This window comes from Streptopelia decaocto (assembly GCF_964273445.1).
Source record: "Streptopelia decaocto genome assembly, chromosome: 11".
Lineage (NCBI taxonomy): Eukaryota > Metazoa > Chordata > Aves > Columbiformes > Columbidae > Streptopelia > Streptopelia decaocto.
In genome coordinates this window covers 6,426,507-6,442,233 of record NC_138666.1, presented here as the reverse complement: position 1 = coordinate 6,442,233, position 15,727 = coordinate 6,426,507, and the positions used below count along the sequence as shown (strand labels likewise).

General features: G+C 57.9%; 2 protein-coding genes across 3 annotated transcripts; one reads left to right on the top strand and one right to left on the bottom strand.

Moving 5' to 3' along the window:
* The first annotated feature begins 1,929 nt into the window (after positions 1–1,929).
* Positions 1,930–6,569, top strand: CDT1 (chromatin licensing and DNA replication factor 1). Of its 2 annotated transcripts, none has more exons than XM_082062548.1 (10): positions 1,930–2,397; positions 2,719–2,883; positions 2,977–3,197; positions 3,686–3,880; positions 3,985–4,130; positions 4,414–4,517; positions 4,789–4,977; positions 5,345–5,479; positions 5,561–5,762; positions 5,858–6,569. In XM_082062548.1, exons 1-10 carry the CDS (start codon positions 2,035–2,037, stop codon positions 6,019–6,021), a joined length of 1,884 nt encoding a protein of 627 aa, XP_081918674.1. In that variant the 5' UTR covers positions 1,930–2,034; the 3' UTR covers positions 6,022–6,569. The 2 variants fall into 2 exon arrangements, with proteins under 2 accessions (XP_081918674.1, XP_081918673.1); XM_082062547.1 differs by having other exon boundaries at positions 3,683–3,880.
* A 1,540-nt stretch (positions 6,570–8,109) lies between these two features.
* On the bottom strand, positions 8,110–11,731 carry APRT (adenine phosphoribosyltransferase). The gene is made up of 5 exons (XM_082062536.1): positions 11,625–11,731; positions 11,083–11,186; positions 10,076–10,209; positions 9,136–9,214; positions 8,110–9,016 (listed from the first exon to the last, which is right to left on the bottom strand). The coding sequence occupies exons 1-5, from the start codon at positions 11,702–11,704 to the stop codon at positions 8,874–8,876; spliced, it is 540 nt and encodes a 179-aa protein (XP_081918662.1). The 5' UTR covers positions 11,705–11,731; the 3' UTR covers positions 8,110–8,873.
* Positions 11,732–15,727: the final 3,996 nt, after the last annotated feature.

Here is a 15,727-nt window from a genome sequence, read left to right as displayed (position 1 = left end):
TGCAACAGGGGAAAAAAAAACATATAAATTTATTAAATAAATAAATAAAGCTGATGTGTTTCCTGTTTGTTCCGTTAAACAAAAACAAAGGAAAAAAAAAATAAAGAGGCCGGAGGTAATTGAGGCTGAGTGCTCTGCTCGGGCCGGGGCTCGGAAATGCCGGAGCCCCGTGGCCGGGGCAGCAACGCAGCACTGGGCAGGGTCGCTGGGCACAGACATCGCGCTGCACTGGAGCGGGTGCTCAGGAATGCACCCCTGGGAGCCGGGTCATGTGTCCCTGGAGCTGGGTGCACAGTATTATATGCCTGGAACTGGGCGTGCATTGCACACCCTGGGGAGACAGATGCACTGCCACACACCCATAGAGTTGGGTGTCCAGGTGGGGGGACCTGGGTGCACAACCACGTGTCCCAGGAGCCGGGTGCCCTGATGAGATGCAGGGTCACACCCCCAGAAGCCGGATGCCAGTGGTGGGGGCAGCACTGCAGGGCAGCACCCCAGGTAGTGCTGGTAACTACCAGCCCCTAACAGGAACCATCAGCCCATGAAATTTTCCGCATTCTTTGGCTTCCCCACTTTTTTTTCCAAACGCACTTAATAATCTGACATCCAGCTGGCACGTTACCAACCTGCTCCCCACCTTGGTGGGCTCCACTCTCTTCCCTGGGTCCCTCCAGCACTCTTGGGGCTCTTACCCTCACTCAACCCAGATGTGCTGCAGAAGCTGCCTGTGCCATAGTCCCCAAACTGCAGGGAGGATGGGCCTGAGGGACCCTGAACACGCATCCAGGTGAGTTTTGCTGGGCACAGCCCCTCGAGGGAGCTGAGATGGGCTGTGAGCACCCAAACTGCCTCTGAACATCCTCAGAGCAGGGGCACGACCACTCTGCCTGGCCACATCCATCCTCATCGCTGGGCCCCAGAGGGATTTACTTGTGTAAATAAAAAGCTTGTCAACATTGACCCACAGCACTCTGCATGAGACCCAGGCACAAAAATTACCACTGCAAAACCCCGGGGCTGCATCCCCCCATCCAGACGGATCCAGGAAAGGGTGGTGCATGGCGCCCGTGCCGGCGTCTCGCTCCCAGCCCGAGCACCCACTGCACCGCAGCCAGACTGGGAACGGAGGCTGTGGCAGTAAATGGGCGCAGGGAACGGCACCCCAGAGCCCTGCCTTGTGCAGCTGAATCCGGCCCTGGTCCATTTTGCCGGCCTTGCTTAGGCTTTAAGAGAGATGCTGGAGAACAGATTGGCCCCATAATGTGCTGTGGGTACAGCCTGAGTGCCCAGTGAGGTGTTTTATGGGCAAAGAAGCTTCTCCTGTGTCCGGGCAGTGCCATTAGCACATGGCCATGCTGTGGGGCAGGGGGGTGCCAGGGCAGGGGGTGCTGCAGGTGCTGCTGGCTATCCCCAGCTGGAGCACCCACTGCCCAGGACCAGGGATGTAGGGGAGGCAGCAGCAGCACTGACCTTCAAGGGACCCCACAGCCACTGCAGAGGTCTGGGCAGGGCTTGGCCCTGTGCAAGCTGCAAAGCAGCAGCCCCCAGCCCCACACACTGGGGAGAGCAGGTAAGAGGGGTGGTCACCAGTCCAGGGGCTGACCGGGGCCAGCACCATTCCAGGAACTGCTTGCCCTGCTCTCCCCCTGCTCAGGGGTCCCCCAACTTGCAGCACCCATGCTCTGCACCAGCCAAGGGCCAAGCAGCCTCTATCCCTGCAACGGGCACAGGCAGGTACCCCGAACCAGCCGCCGCAGCACCGGGCACGGTCCAAGGACCGTCCCCCAGAAGGGGTCTGATCCCCGCAACCGGGCAGCCCCTCCCCGGCCCCCACGTGGAGCAGCGCGGTATAGGAGGCGCAGCGCCCTTAAGAACCCCGTGGCGCCAATTCCGCCCCACGTGACCCCTCCCGGCCCGCGGTGGGCGGGCCTGCGGCCACGCGGGTTCCCGCCAAGAGCGGCGGCTTTTGGCGCGCGCGGTGGCGGTTCACGTGTCGCCGCGATCGGGACCGGGACAGCGACCGTCACCGCCATGGCCCAGCTCCGCCTCACCGACTTCTTCGGCAGCACCAAAGCGGCTACCGGAGCCCCGGCCAAGCGCGGCGGCAGCCGCCGGCTCAAAGCCGCCCTTGCCGGGTCCCCGGTGCACCGGGAGGTGGAGCAGGATGGTGCCCCGGCGGGACTCAGCGCTCACCCGCCGCCGCTGCCCGGTTCTCCGCGCACTCCGGCCCGCAGCGGCTCCCCGGCGGTGCGGGGGCTGGCGGGTAGGAAGCGGAGCCGCCGGGAGATGGAAGCGGAGTCACCGGCCGGGACCCGGCCCGGGGAACCGAGCGGGAAATCGGCGCGGAAGAGACTGGAGCTGCAGCGGGACGCGGAGCCGGGGCCGCCGGTGGGGGTAAGAGCTGCCGGGGGTGGGGATGCGCCCTGAAATGGGGGGAGTGGGAGTGTAAAACCGGGGTGCTGTCCGGAGCAGCCCCCCCTCTCAAGGGCTTAACTCCCTTGTCTAATGCAGACCCCCCGTCCAGGGCTTGCCCTCTTCTCCTGATGCAGACATGGCCCCCCAACCAGGGCTTTCCCTTAGGACAGATCTCCTATGGCTTCCTCCCACCCAGTTCAAGTCTGGGGGGGGGAGGGGGGACACTGGGGTAGGGGTCCTGGCAGGGGCGTTCCCTGCATACCCCCTGGCAGTCTCTGATGCTCCTCTGCTCTCTTACAGGCCACCAGCCCCTCGTCTCCAGCCACTGCTTGTCCCCTGATGGCACCCTCGCTGGACCTGGCAGCACACCCCCCTGCCAGCACCACCCAGTCCCCCATCCAGGGACAGGATGGGGGGACAGAGCCTGGCACAGTGCCCCCAGGGAAAACAAGGCGCCTGCAGCGGGTATGGGACAAGTCCAGCTTTCTGCTCTGATGTTTTTGTGTTTCTTACGGGTGTGCCAGCCCTGCTCTGACCGTGTGTCCCCTCCCCACCCAGGAGGACCTGGCTGGGCTGCGCAGCCGCCTGCAAAAGGTGACAGCGCTGGCGCAGCTGCCACCTGTCCCCTCTGGGGCCAGCTCCGACCTGCGGAACCATCTGGAGCGAGTGCGGCAACTGGAGCTGCGGATCCGTGAGAAGAAAGCAGGACGCGGAACCACATCTGGGGACACCGGGGCATCTGGGGACACCAGGGCGGCAGCTCCTGCAGCAGAGGCCAGGTGAGGAGAGGCTTTGGGGGTGCAGGCCCTGATGGGAGGTAAAATTGGGGTGTCCCGGTGTCTGCCACATCCCTTTGCTGCTGCGCAGCCCTGCAGTGGTTTTGTGGGGCTTTTCCCACCCCTGTGAAGGGTTTGGAGGCTCTGTGGGAGTTTGACCAGCCCCACCCCATGTAAAGGGCTTCTCTGAGCGTGGTCCAAGGCCCCCTGACTCTGCCGTGAGCCTTGGGGCATCCACGTCCCTGGGGTGGGCAATGTGACCCAGGCACTGGCAGAGGTTGCTCAGAGAAGAGTTTGGGGACAGGAGGAAGAGGTGGAGGTGTCCCCTAAGTGGGGTGGGCACCCAGCTTCTGGGCTCCTGTTGGCAGTGGGACACCCATCCTGACTGGTTTTGGTTCTGGCTGCACCTTCAGGGCTGTCCCAACACCGCATTCACCATAGCTGGTGGCTGTTGTGTGCTGGGGGACGCTGATCCCCTCCTTTCCCAGCAGTGAGAAGCTCCCCGCATACCAGCGGTTCCACACGCTCGCGCAGGAGCTGCCCCCGGGGCTCACGCTGCCCTACAAGTTCAAGGTGCTGGCGGAGATGTTCCGCAGCGTGGACACCATCGCCGGGATGCTTTTTAACCGTGCTGAGACCATCACCTTTGCCAAGGTCAAGCAGGGCGTGCAGGACATGATGCGCAAGTGAGTTGGCGGCAGCGAGCAGCCTGTTTCGGGGTCCCGGCTGGAGGGGGAGCCGATGCCCTGGTGTTCCCTCAGGGTTCCCGACATCCCTGGTGCTCTTGCAGGCAGTTTGAGGAGCGGCACGTGGGACAGATCAAGGCGGTGTATCCCACCTCGTACCGGCTACGCCAGGAAAAGAACATCCCCACCTTTGGCAGTGGCGTGAAGAAATCTGAGTACCAGCTCACACTGGAGCCTGTGCTGGGGGAAGGTACATACGGCTCGGGGGGGCCACGAGAGCCGGGGGGCCACTCGATGCAGGCTGGGATCCATTAATCCAACAGGATGCTCTGTGCTTGTTGCATTAATCATCTGACACGTTGGAAGTGGAAAAAACACTTTTGGGGCGAGTGGGAGGATGACAGGGCAGCGATTCTGGCAGCGACTCAGCCGCACGGAGGGGCTCCCATCCCGTCCTTCCTGATGCTCTCGAGGTTTTGGCCCCATTGTGGCATCGCCGAGACGCTGTGGGTGACGCTCGTGTCTCCTTGTAGAGGAGAAGGTGGATGGCCGCCCGCACTTGTCAGCATCGCGTTTGCTGGAGCGCAGGAAGGAGTTCAACCGCAACCTGGTGAACATTGTCAGGCAGCACCACAAGGTGAGACCCCCCTGGAGCCTTCGCTTTCGGGGTCCAGGGTTGCTCTGGTCGCTGTCTAGAGGAGCAGGCTGGTGTCCCGGCTAAGGGATGTCACTGGTTCCTGTGGGATGCTCTGGGCACATGGTGTGGGTGGGGAGGATAGGGGCTGGAATCTCCTGGCTCTGAATTTCCTCTGACCAACCTGCCAAACCATGCTGAGACCGTGGGGCAATGGCCAGCTCCCCGGTACCTGGCCCGCAGACGCCACAACGCAGCTCTCGCTCCTCTCCAGGCATTCCTGGCCGCCCTCAATCCTCCCATGGTGGTTCCGGAGGAGAAGCTGACGCGCTGGCATCCCCGCTTCAACGTGGACGAGGTGCCAGACATCAGCCCAGTGGAGCTGCCGCAGCCGCCGCGGGAGGACAGGCCGAGCACGGCCCAGGAGGTGCTGAGCTCAGCACGGGGGATGCTGCCCCCCAAGGTGAGTTGGGACTGGGGTCCGGTTCTCTTTCCAGGAAAATATTACTGGATAGGGGTTGGGAAGGGTTGTTTTGGAGCTGTGGGATTGGGAGCACTGAGGTGTCGGCAGGTGGGAGCACCAGCCTGGCTGTTAGCGCTGCAAGTTGGGGTCTAGGACGGGTTTCAGGCTTAGAGGAGCTCTCAGTCCTAACTTTGTGGCTGGGAGAGGAGATGAAACACCCCGAAGCATCTTCAGTGCAGGCAGGGATGGGTCAGAGGCGCTGGGTTGGGAGCACTGGGCTGCAGGACAGTGGTGGGGGCGGCGGAGGGGAAACTTCTCCTTCCTCCCAGCTGTAACCCAATTCCTCCTCCCTCTTCCACATGAGCAGATGGAAAAAGCTCTCGCCAACCTGGCCCTAAGAACCGCTGAAGCCGATGCGGGGGAACTGGCGGTTTCCAAAGCACCATCCCCTGCCAGCACCTCCAGCGCTCTCAAAGGGGTGTCCCAGGCGCTGCTCGAGAGGGTGAGTAATTCACTCCTGGCCGGAACACCGGGGTGGGGGGGACGTGCCGGTGTCTCACCCCCATCTTCTCCGCTCCCCAAGATCCGGGCGAAGGAGGCGCAGAAGCTGCAGGCACTGATGACGCGGGACGCGGGGCAGGAGGAGCGGCTGGCCATGCTGGGGCGGCTGCCGGCCATGGCCCGCGTCCTGCGCAACGTCTTTGTGGCCGAGAAGAAGCTGGCACTGCCCATGGAGGTGGTTTGCGCCCGGCTGGCCGACAGCTACGACACACAGATGCCTCCCGGTAGGAAATGCAGTGGCAGGGGGGGTCTCCTGGCTGGAGGAAGGGGCTGGGGAGCAGAGCTCTGACCCAGCGGCCACTGCTGCTCCTTTTTACAGGCGAGATGGAGAAACACTTGCGCCTCTTCGCAGAGCTGCTGCCCGACTGGGTGGGGATCCACGTTCTCCGGACAGACACCTACATCAAACTGGACAAAGAGAAGGAGCTGGGGCTGGTCACGGAGCGGCTCACCAAGGCGGCGAAGGAGGCAGAGGCTCTTTGAGCCCCGTGAGGGTCGAGGCTTCCCCCGTGCGATCTTCTCTAAATGGAGCAAAACCCGACTGCGCTCCAGGATCTGGTGTGGGCTGACGGGAGGCTCCATCCCTCAGGGGTGTGTGAAGAAGAGCAAAATGCCTTAATTTAACTAATTACTCTGCCAGGGTCCATGAGTACTGTAGCTCCCCTAACCCTTGAGCTGAAGGCAGGCAGTCCTGGGGTGACAATGCAAGTGATGAAGAGGAGCAAATAACCTCTTCCTGGCTTTGCTGCCTTCTGCAGGTTTGGTGTTGGAGGTTTCTCCCCAAGGTTTGATGCAGGTTTCTTCCATTAACCAGGCCCTGGTGGGGTGGAGGCAGGACCGGGTAGGGTGAGAGGTGACAGGCAGGAAGGAGTGAGAGAAGAAATCACAAACTGATGTTTTTGGAATTCTGTGCCTCGTTCTGTTTTTAAGGGAGGGAAAAACGCATCTCCAGCACTTGCTGGAAACAACTACAGGACTTGTCAAAACACATTTGTATTAAATGTTTTAAATATAGCTGCGTTAACCCAGTGCTCTGCCTCGGTGAGCTGCCTGTCTGTTAGCCCCGCGGTTCTCCATGGCAATTGGCACCGGCCGGCACACGCGGGGAAGGGCTGGGTCCCCGTCCAGCTCCTGGAGAAAGACTTACTGGAAAAAGTGAGCATGGGTTTGCAGGGAACTGAATGCGGCTTTTGTACACGGGGCTGCGGGTGGGCGCCGGGGGGGCTTTTCCCCAGGGGAAAGCTGTGTCGCTGGGCTGAAGTGGCTGGGGACGAGGGACAAAGAGGCAGCTGATGGCTGCGGAGGTGACAGCCTGGGAGGATGGACAACATTGGGCGCAGGGGCTGAGGTGGGAGCTGTGTCTCCCCAGCATGGCATCGGGCACACCTCACTGCTTTCTGAGCCAAACTTGGCGGGTTTTAGCCTGGGACATCAAGGATGCACATGGAAAGGTGGCTGTCCTTCATCCATCTGGGTGGGGGGATGTGCTGGTCCAGAAAAGCTCCCCCACCTGATACTAGGGGGCTGGTGGCATCACTGAACCGCATAGCACTGCCCGAGGAAGCAGGTAAGTCCTCCTCCTCCTCCTTCTCCTCCAGGACCCTGCTTGCCATCCTGCAGGCCGGTTGGCCAGCAATGCTGGCAGGAGGTAGCCCTGTTTGCAAGGAGGAGGTTTAAACCCAGCCCAGAGGCTGCAGGGATGCACAGGGCTGGGGTGCAAGGCTGGGTATGGGCTATGAACACCTCACTACAGCAGAGCTGGGGTTGGGAGAAAGGAGCTGCTTTTGGCAGCCTGGCAGGCACACACACGTGCCCCAGGGGAGTTTGCAGCCAGCTCCTGTTCTGCTGCTGGGGACAAAAAAACCCTTCCTCCTGCCTGAAAGCCAGCCCTGCGGGGCCTCGTCTCTACCAGCAATTACACCGAGGGCTGCTGGGCCAGGATGAAGGCCCCGTCCCCACACTCCCTGATGTCACCCTTGGCCCTGCACGCCGCCAGCTCTGGCACTGGCCGGGTTTGTGCTCACTTCCACAGCACGCAGCTGCTTTCCACGGCTCTTTGGGGTGGAACTGATTTTTCCCTTCTCTACCTCGCAGCAGGAACCATCTCCTGACGCCAAGTGTGTGTGCGAGGCGCTGCCGCCCTTGGCTCCGTGCAGGGGCTGGCTGCGAAAATGAGCGCCCGGGGTAGGTTTCTCCCAGGGGAATGGAGTTTCTCAGTGCAAACTGAGCATCTGCTGCAGTGGCTTTTCAGGAAACAGTGATATAAATAGCTGTAATAGCCCTTACAAGTGTAAGAGCAGGGTGTGCAGCATCCCCACGCGTGGGATGGGAAGGTGAGCAGAGCTGCGGGGGTTTGGTTTGTGCTCCACTGGGCATTTCCACCGCAACCCAGTAGGACCAGTTAAAGGTGGATGTCAGGCACAGAGAAAAGATACCTGAACTGCTCAGTCCTGGCAAGTGATTCCTTCCACGTGATTGGGGTGGCAAGGGGGGGGTCACGGCACAGCATGGGCTTGGAAGACACGAGGGTAATGAACTGCTTCAGCTACTGCAAGAACAGCTCTGAGACAGTTTAGAAAAAATAAAAATAAGTCAACATTTATTTTACCACTGAGCTCAGCCCCTGCTAGGACAGGGACACAGTCCTTAATGTTTTCAGGCATGTGAAAGTTTTGGCACGCTAGGTTTTAGCTGCTCCTGTGACCAAACTGAACTGCGCTAGAGGAGCATCTCCAAACCCCACGTCATCCACCACATTAACCCCAGTGAGACCACCAGAGCTCGGCTGCAAGAACAACACCTTTTCTTTCTTTTTCTTTTTTTTTCTTTCCTGTGGCCTTATCTGACACCAAACACAACAACAAGAATGGGCTCCAAACCAGCATCATCCTTTCCACATCCTTATGCTGCAAGGTGAATGCAGCAGAAGAATTAGCGATTTACCCCTTAAACAAATAATCACTTTGTGCCCATCTTCTGTGTTTCTTTGGCAAACTTAATGGGTTCCCAGGCAGCTGAATCAAAGGGGAATTCTGGTCCCCTAAAGCTGTCAGACCCCTCCTGCCTCAGCAACACTATTTCTACTTGGGTCTCCTAAAAAAAAAGAATCAGTGAAGCTGTATCTTGGTCTCGATCCCACAAAATCGGGCTGTTCCTTCTTCCCAAAAGGACAAACTCCAAAAAGGATGTTAACACACCTTAATCTGTGGCTTGGAAAATAAATAAGACTTATGGTTGTATGGCATCTGGTCAGGATTAAAATTGTAGATTCCCCACCACCCACCCCCTTGTGACACCCAGAAAGAGTCACTGAGTAATTCCCTTCTGGTTCCTCCTCAGTCATACTGCAGCAGTGAGTAGAAGGGGATGGAATTGAGCTTTTCCACCCCTTTCAGGGGTTTTAACTCTATGATCACCAGGCACTCCAGGACTTCAGCCTTCAGCCTCTTGACCAGCTCGCAGGCTGCACACATGGTACCTGCAGAAACACCATCACTCGAGGAGCAGCGCCGGGGGAAGGCTCAACCCGCCCGGCCACTGCTCCCAGTGCATGAGTATGGGGGTTCCACATGCTCCAACATCCTCTGCTTCTCTCACCTCCAGTTGCAAGCAAGTCGTCTACAATAATTACTTTTTGTCCCGGTTCCACGGCATCACTCTGGATTTCAAGTTCAGCCTGCAGAGTGGAAAGAGCAGCTTCATTTTAGTCTTGCCTTACAGAGAAACACTTCTAACGCATAGTGGAATGCAGACAAGTCTTTGGTGAGATCAACCTCAACACTCAGCATCTAAAACCCCCCATAAACACATGCTCCAGCTACAGGGAATTGTCATGGAAATATCCAGCAGGTTAGGTGATTGCTGGGCCAGCCCTCTGGCACGTCAAGATCCTGAACATTCATCAAGTGAGTTATGGTCCCATCTTGAAACCTTATCCCAAAGCAGTTCTCCAGTGGGGAAAATCTCCTGTAATGCCCTTGGCTGGAGTGCTGAGCCAGATCCAAACCGTCACAGGCATGTCCTGTGTCAGGGGAACTTGTCCCAGGCAGGGGTTGGCCCAAACAATCCTCATAAATAACACCTAGATTTGGTGTTTCTGCTGCCAGTCCCTACCTGCTGTTAGTTATTAAGCTGTGTGTTATTAGGCTCTTTAATCAGAGAGGCTGCGGTGTTAGGAGGCAAGCACTCTGTTTTGAAGCCATGCAATAAAGGCTTTTACTTATAGCACTTACTGGAAGAGTGGGAAACACGCTCCACGTTCATGCCCCTGAACTCAAGCCAAAGAAAGCAATTTAGCACCAAGTCTTATCACTTCCCCCCCCCCCAAATCAGTGCATCTCACTGACAGAGCGCATGTCCATGGCTCGGGAGGGAGCTGCCACACCAGGGCACAGGGACACTCAGCGCTGCTCCTGAACCATCAGCATTGGCTGCAAAACCCAACCTGGGGACCCTCCGCTGGGTTTATCACCCCACCTCCTCGCTGACACCCCCCCCGAACCAGCCTGGAGACCCTCTTCTCTCCCCTGGACATTACCTTGCCATACTCAAGGGTGTAGGAGACCGACTCAGTGGGGCCGGGAAGCTTCCCCTTCTTCCGTATGGGCACGAAGCCGATGCCCAGCCTCTGAGCCAGGGGCGGGCCGATGAGGAAGCCACGCGAGTCCAGGCCTGGGGGGAGCAGAGCAGCACAGACACTCAGAACAGACCAGAGGTGTCTTTGTATGACACCCCAGCTTCACCCTCCCACGTTCAGGGAGGTCTCTAGAAACAATTTGCTCATATCGCTATTTTTGTGGGTTAAAAACACACACGCCACACTCCTGCACTGCCTGTGTTCACCAAAATATGCTGCTTGACAGGCTTCAGGGCACCGCATCGATCCCCCCATCAACCCGTTTTATTCTCCTTCTTAGAGATAAGCTCAGCAAAGCCCTGGTATCAGTTTGGCCACACAGCCAGGGACTTTGCACCACTGGTGTTCACGCTTCAGTTATCATGAGGCACTTGGCCTAGGTTTGGTGCAGACGCCTCGAACTCCGGGCTGTTGCCCAGCCCTGAGTGAGCACTGCCATGCTCAGCCGCTTTCACAGGTGCGCTCTAACTCCTTATCACCACAAAGGCTGTTTCTGTTGGCTTGAGAGGTCCCCTGGGAAGGAAAACATGCTGGAACAGGGTCTGCCTGCTGTGGGGACTGTGCGAGACCTTACGGGCATGCCTGTAAGATTTTTACATCAGACTTTCAGTACTCCCTGACTCTTTTTTTAAATGATGAAAGCAATGAATTACAAAACTGGCACTGAAGTATCATTAGATACCATCTGCCACATCCAAAACCAGTATTTCAGGAAACTACAGAAGTTATGGGTATAACCTGGCCAGTATTACCATACGATACAGGCCAACATTTGGGTGTTTATAATGACCAAAGGCTACAGTATTTGCTGCCCCATTAGCAGAGGAGCCTCCCCACACCTCCCGCCCAGGCAGCCTGAGGACACCATACTCTGCACTGGCCTCAGAGATGTTTTAACCAACACCCACCTGCAATAAAGTCGATTTTGGGGAAAGATGCCCTCAAATGATCTTCCAGAAGATCAATCAAAGTCCTGAAAGCTGCAGGATCCTTCAGCAAGGGGCTGATATCTCTGCAACGAAGAGGGAGAGCAGTTATAATACAAACCTCCGGAGGTCGGGCTGGCTTTCCAGCGAGCTGCTCAGCCCCGGGGAAGCGGGTCCAGTCTTGTGCTGCCAGGAGCGGGCGAGGGGAACGATGGGATGCGCGAGGGATGCCGGGGGGGGGGGAATGCCGGGGAGGGGGGGATGCCGGGGGTGGGGGGGATGCCGGGGCGGGGGGGAATGCCGGGGGGGGGAGCGGGGATGCCGGGGGGGGGGGGCGGGGATGCCGGGAAGGGGGGGATGCCGGGGGTGGGGGAGATGCCGGGGGGGGGGCGGGGATGCCGGGGGGGGATGCCGGGGGCGGGGGGGGATGCCGGGGGCGGGGATGCAGAGGATCTGGCAGCAAGCCTCCAGCCCAGCCCAGCCCAGTCCTGTCCGGTCCGGTCCCATCCCCATCCCCGCCGCACCGGAACAGCACACCGGGCACTGGGAAGTCGGGAAAGGGCCGGACGCGGTCGCGGACCCGCCGCAGTCTCTCCTCGCTCATGGCGGCCCCACTCTGCGCAGCTCCGCACCGCGCAGCGCCGGGCGGGGCTCCGGGCGGGCGGCTCCGCCCCGCACCGCCCCCGGGCACAGCCCGCACCGAGCGCCGGCTCCTCGAGGTACGGGGCTTGGTTACCCCGGTGCATGGAACTCTGGTACCCCGGGGGACGGAGCTCTGGCACCTCCGTGCACAGAGCACGGGTCTCCCCGGTGCACAGAGCCCCAGTTCCCCCAGTGCATGGAGCTGTGGTACCCCGGTGCGCGGAGCCCCAGTCCCCGGAGCTCAAAGCCCCCGGCCCCCAGTGCATGAAGTTCTGGCACCCCCGTGCACCCTGTGTCTGTGGAGTTCTGGTACTCCGGTGCACAGAGCCCTGACCCCCCAGTGCACTGAACCCCAGTCTCCTGGTGCATGGAGGTCTGGCATCCCAGGGCATAGAAATCCAATCCCCCAGTGCATGGAGGTCTGGCACATGGAACTCTGATAACCCCCTGCACAGAGCTCTGACCCCCCCGTGTGCATGGAGCTCTGGCACCTCTGTTTACAGAGCATAGGTCCCTCGTGTGCATGGAGCTCTGGCACCCCCATGCACAGAGCGCTGACCACCCAGTGCACTGAACCCCAGTCTCCTGGTGCATGGAGGTCTGGCACCCTGGGGCGCAGTAGCTCAATCCCCCAAGTGCATGGAGCTCTGGCACATGGGGTTCTGATAACCCCAGTGCACAGAGCCCTGTCCTACTGGTGCATGGAAGTGTGGTACCCTGGAGGACAGAGCTCCAGTCCCCCAGTGCCCCACCACCCTGAAGCATGGAGCTAAGGCACCCCAGTGCACAGAGCTCTAGCACCTTCATGCACAGAGCACCAGTTCACTTGGTGCATGGAGCTCTGGTACCCTGATGCACAGAGCCATGATCCCACCAGGGAACAGAACCCCAGTCCCCCAGTAGGTAGAGCTCTGGCACCCTGGTGCACAAAGCCCCGATCTCACCAGTACCTCGAAGCAGGGAGCTCCCGTACCTCGATGCCCCCTGCTCTGAGATGCACAGTGCTCTGTACCCCGCTGCACAGAGGCTGGGTGCCCTCATTGTTCAGAGCCCTGGTAGCCCATTGGAGGGAGTCTCAGTTCCCCACTGAAGAGTGCTCTGGTACCTGCAACGTGTGGATCCGTGTTTCTCCAGGGCACGGAGCCCTGGGACCCTGCCTTGCCCCAGCCAGCTTTGGAAAGGAGTCCTGTGCCCAGGGGTTACACTTCCACCTCCCTTCACCCCTCCCAGCGCCTTGCAGAGATAGCGAGTCTGTTAGCACTAAAGTATTTCCTGCTTTTCTGTTCCTCATCAACTCTTGTGAACCCCTGGAATTTCATTTTGTGTTTGTTGAAACCATTGGTTTGGATTATGTTCATGGGGGATGATAACACAGCCAGGCTGGGCGCCCTCAGTGCTGGACTGACCGCTCAGCAGCTACTGGTGTCACTGGTTTGTACGGTGGGTCAGGGCAGCCTCACACAACTCCTATCTCCCATCGACCGATGGGCAAACAGCCGCTTGTCTGTGCAAAATCCATCGTGGGCAGGAGCCGGACTGCTGAGCGAGTACAGATCTCCTCTTACATGAGCAAATACGACTTGGGTCTGGTCCAAATGCATTTGGGTACAACCCACTGCAGAAATCAAAGCTCCACACCTGGACAGCCACTAGCACCTGTTTTCGAGGCATGTGACAGTGACAGCAGCCAGCTGGGTATTTTGCAGTGATTTGATGTGGACCCTGTGGGCTGGGAATGAATGCAGAGCTGTTTTCTCCTGTTCTTGCTGGACCAGCTGCTCCCACCATGCCCGTGGTTCTCCCTGCTATGAGAAGCAGCTCTGGCACAGGAGGGGAAGCTTCTCTCCTCTCCGAATTAGCCATGATGGGCTCACATGCACAGCACAGCTCACGGGACACCTGATTCTGCCCACATCCCAGCATCCAACACATCCTGTGTTGTTGCATATTTCCCAGTGCCTGGTGCAAACCCTCAGGAATAATTTGCCGCACACTGAATCCTTCGCTGTTCTATTTTCTTTTTAATTCATTTACAGGCAGCAAAAGGCACCTCTTTAACGGATGTTGGCCCAAGGTGCAAATGAGACAAGCTGAAGGCCAATCCAAAGGTTGCTCCCTTTCTTGTGAAGCGCTCAGTGCCAGAGACAGCACAGGAGGGCAGCGTGCCTCCTTCAACAACCATTCCCTTACAGACTAAGATTTTCCCTGAAGTCAGATTATCTCTTTGGCACCAGAAAAATCCTCTCTAACAGCTGTTCCAGCGAAGCAAACACAGCCGAAGCACACAGCCTTCCACTGGAACAGGAGCTTCGCAACACCCTCGCTCCCTCGGATGAGCTGGAAGGGGTTCTCTTGTAACCTTCCCAACCACGATACTGGACAATGAGCTATTCCAGCAACTCCCCCTCTTCCTGGCAGATGGGAGTGATGGAATTTATCTGCCTACCCATGGAAACAAGCAGGAGCTGGGAAAGGGCTCTCCTGCCTCAGTGCAAACAGCAGGCAGCCTTCTGCCTCTCACTAGGGGAGGATCCCTCAGCTGGGGTCTCCATCACACCTTTGTTTGTGACCCTCCTACACCAGTATATTTTTCTTGAGGCTGTGCGAGGTTCCCAGGCCCCTTGTGCCCAGACAAACCAGCAGGTCTCACCAGGAGGAGATGTTCACGGCTCCCACCAGTCCCTTTGCACCCAGCAGCTGGGTGAAGAAGCATCTGCAGGGATTCGTCCTCTGATGTGGGATCAGGCCACTCAGACACCGTCAGTTCTGCCAGGAAAAGCGTAAAGGTTACACCAAATCGGACTTCCAGTGATTCAGCCGCCAGAAATTATGCCGCATGCCAGCTCAGGTTTAAAAACAACATTTCTCAGATCTCTGTCAGAACTTCACCTCATTAATCCTCCATTTCAAAGGATATGAATTGCACCTACCAGTACAGACTGGTTTGTAACATCCAAAGTAAATTAATTTTCCCTGTAATTGTTCAACCTTTCAAACAACAGCGCTGACTCCTACTGCAATTTCCATCTGAAAAGAACTTTCCTAGGACCCATTTCCAAATGTGATGTCAAAGGACTTGGGCTCTGGAATATCACCGGGGAGGTGTCTTGACATCTGCTGGTGGATCAGAGATTTAGGGCTGTTCTGTGTCACCCCGCAGCTCTGGACACCAGTAGCAGGGGGACACTATGGTCCTGTGGTCCCATGACACTGGCTTTGCCCCTCTCTTGGACACAGAAGCAATCAGTGATTTAAAAGTGCTTGGAGATCCTGATATGAGAGATATTATTAACCTATGAACATAAAGACTGCGGGGTACAAAATCTTGTGGGTTAACTCTAATCAGCTTAACCAGGCAATTAGAAGAGCTGCGCTGAGTGTGGAAGTTTCTGTTCCACTAAGGATTTTAAAACTTCAGTGTGAAGCGGAACAAAGTGCTCAAAATTTCAACAAACCCCACGAGGGGAAACGAGAACTAAAATTTCCTTTCAAATCCACTGGAACGTTTCAATTTCAGCTTTAGAAATGCATGCACTTTAAACCCATTAAAAAAAAAAAAAAACAACCAAATTTGACATATCTTATTTCAACAGCAGAAGAATGCAGTTCCCTAGCCAGCTCCCTGGGTTGGTGACCGAGGCGTCCATACCGAGTAATGAGGGAGCTTTGTCCCCCAAAAAAGAGGTGAAGGCTCCATGAACCAGCACCCAGCAGCTCCTGGGGGCAGCGGCTGGATCAGGCCCTGGGAGGAGACGCCAAACTCCCGCTCTGGCCGAGCCGGGAGGGGATTTAAAACCCGATCCAGAACGGATGGATTTGGCACGCGTTCCTCGCTGCTGGCCAATGCACCCATGGGCTTTTCAGCCCCCGTATCCCTTCCACATGGGAATCGTGCTACCAACCGACATATCGCCCAGAGGGGTGTTAAGTGACTCCGGGAGGGACAAAGGCATAAAGAGCTGCCAGACTCGAGAAGTTGGATGGC

Bases quoted from the DNA above. Each gene is read 5' to 3' on its own strand.
- APRT (XM_082062536.1), bottom strand. From the start codon at position 11,704: ATGAGCGAGGAGAGACTGCGGCGGGTCCGCGACCGCGTCCGGCCCTTT. The intron at 10,210-11,082 runs GTGGGTGTTGGT...TGCTCCCCCCAG, and splicing joins CAAAATCGACTTTATTGCAG to GCCTGGACTCGCGTGGCTTC. The intron at 9,215-10,075 runs GTAATGTCCAGG...TCCACTCTGCAG, and splicing joins ACACCCTTGAGTATGGCAAG to GCTGAACTTGAAATCCAGAG.
- CDT1 (XM_082062547.1), top strand. From the start codon at position 2,035: ATGGCCCAGCTCCGCCTCACCGACTTCTTCGGCAGCACCAAAGCGGCT. The intron at 3,198-3,682 runs GTGAGGAGAGGC...CTCCTTTCCCAG, and splicing joins GCTCCTGCAGCAGAGGCCAG to CAGTGAGAAGCTCCCCGCAT. The intron at 4,518-4,788 runs GTGAGACCCCCC...GCTCCTCTCCAG, and splicing joins TTGTCAGGCAGCACCACAAG to GCATTCCTGGCCGCCCTCAA.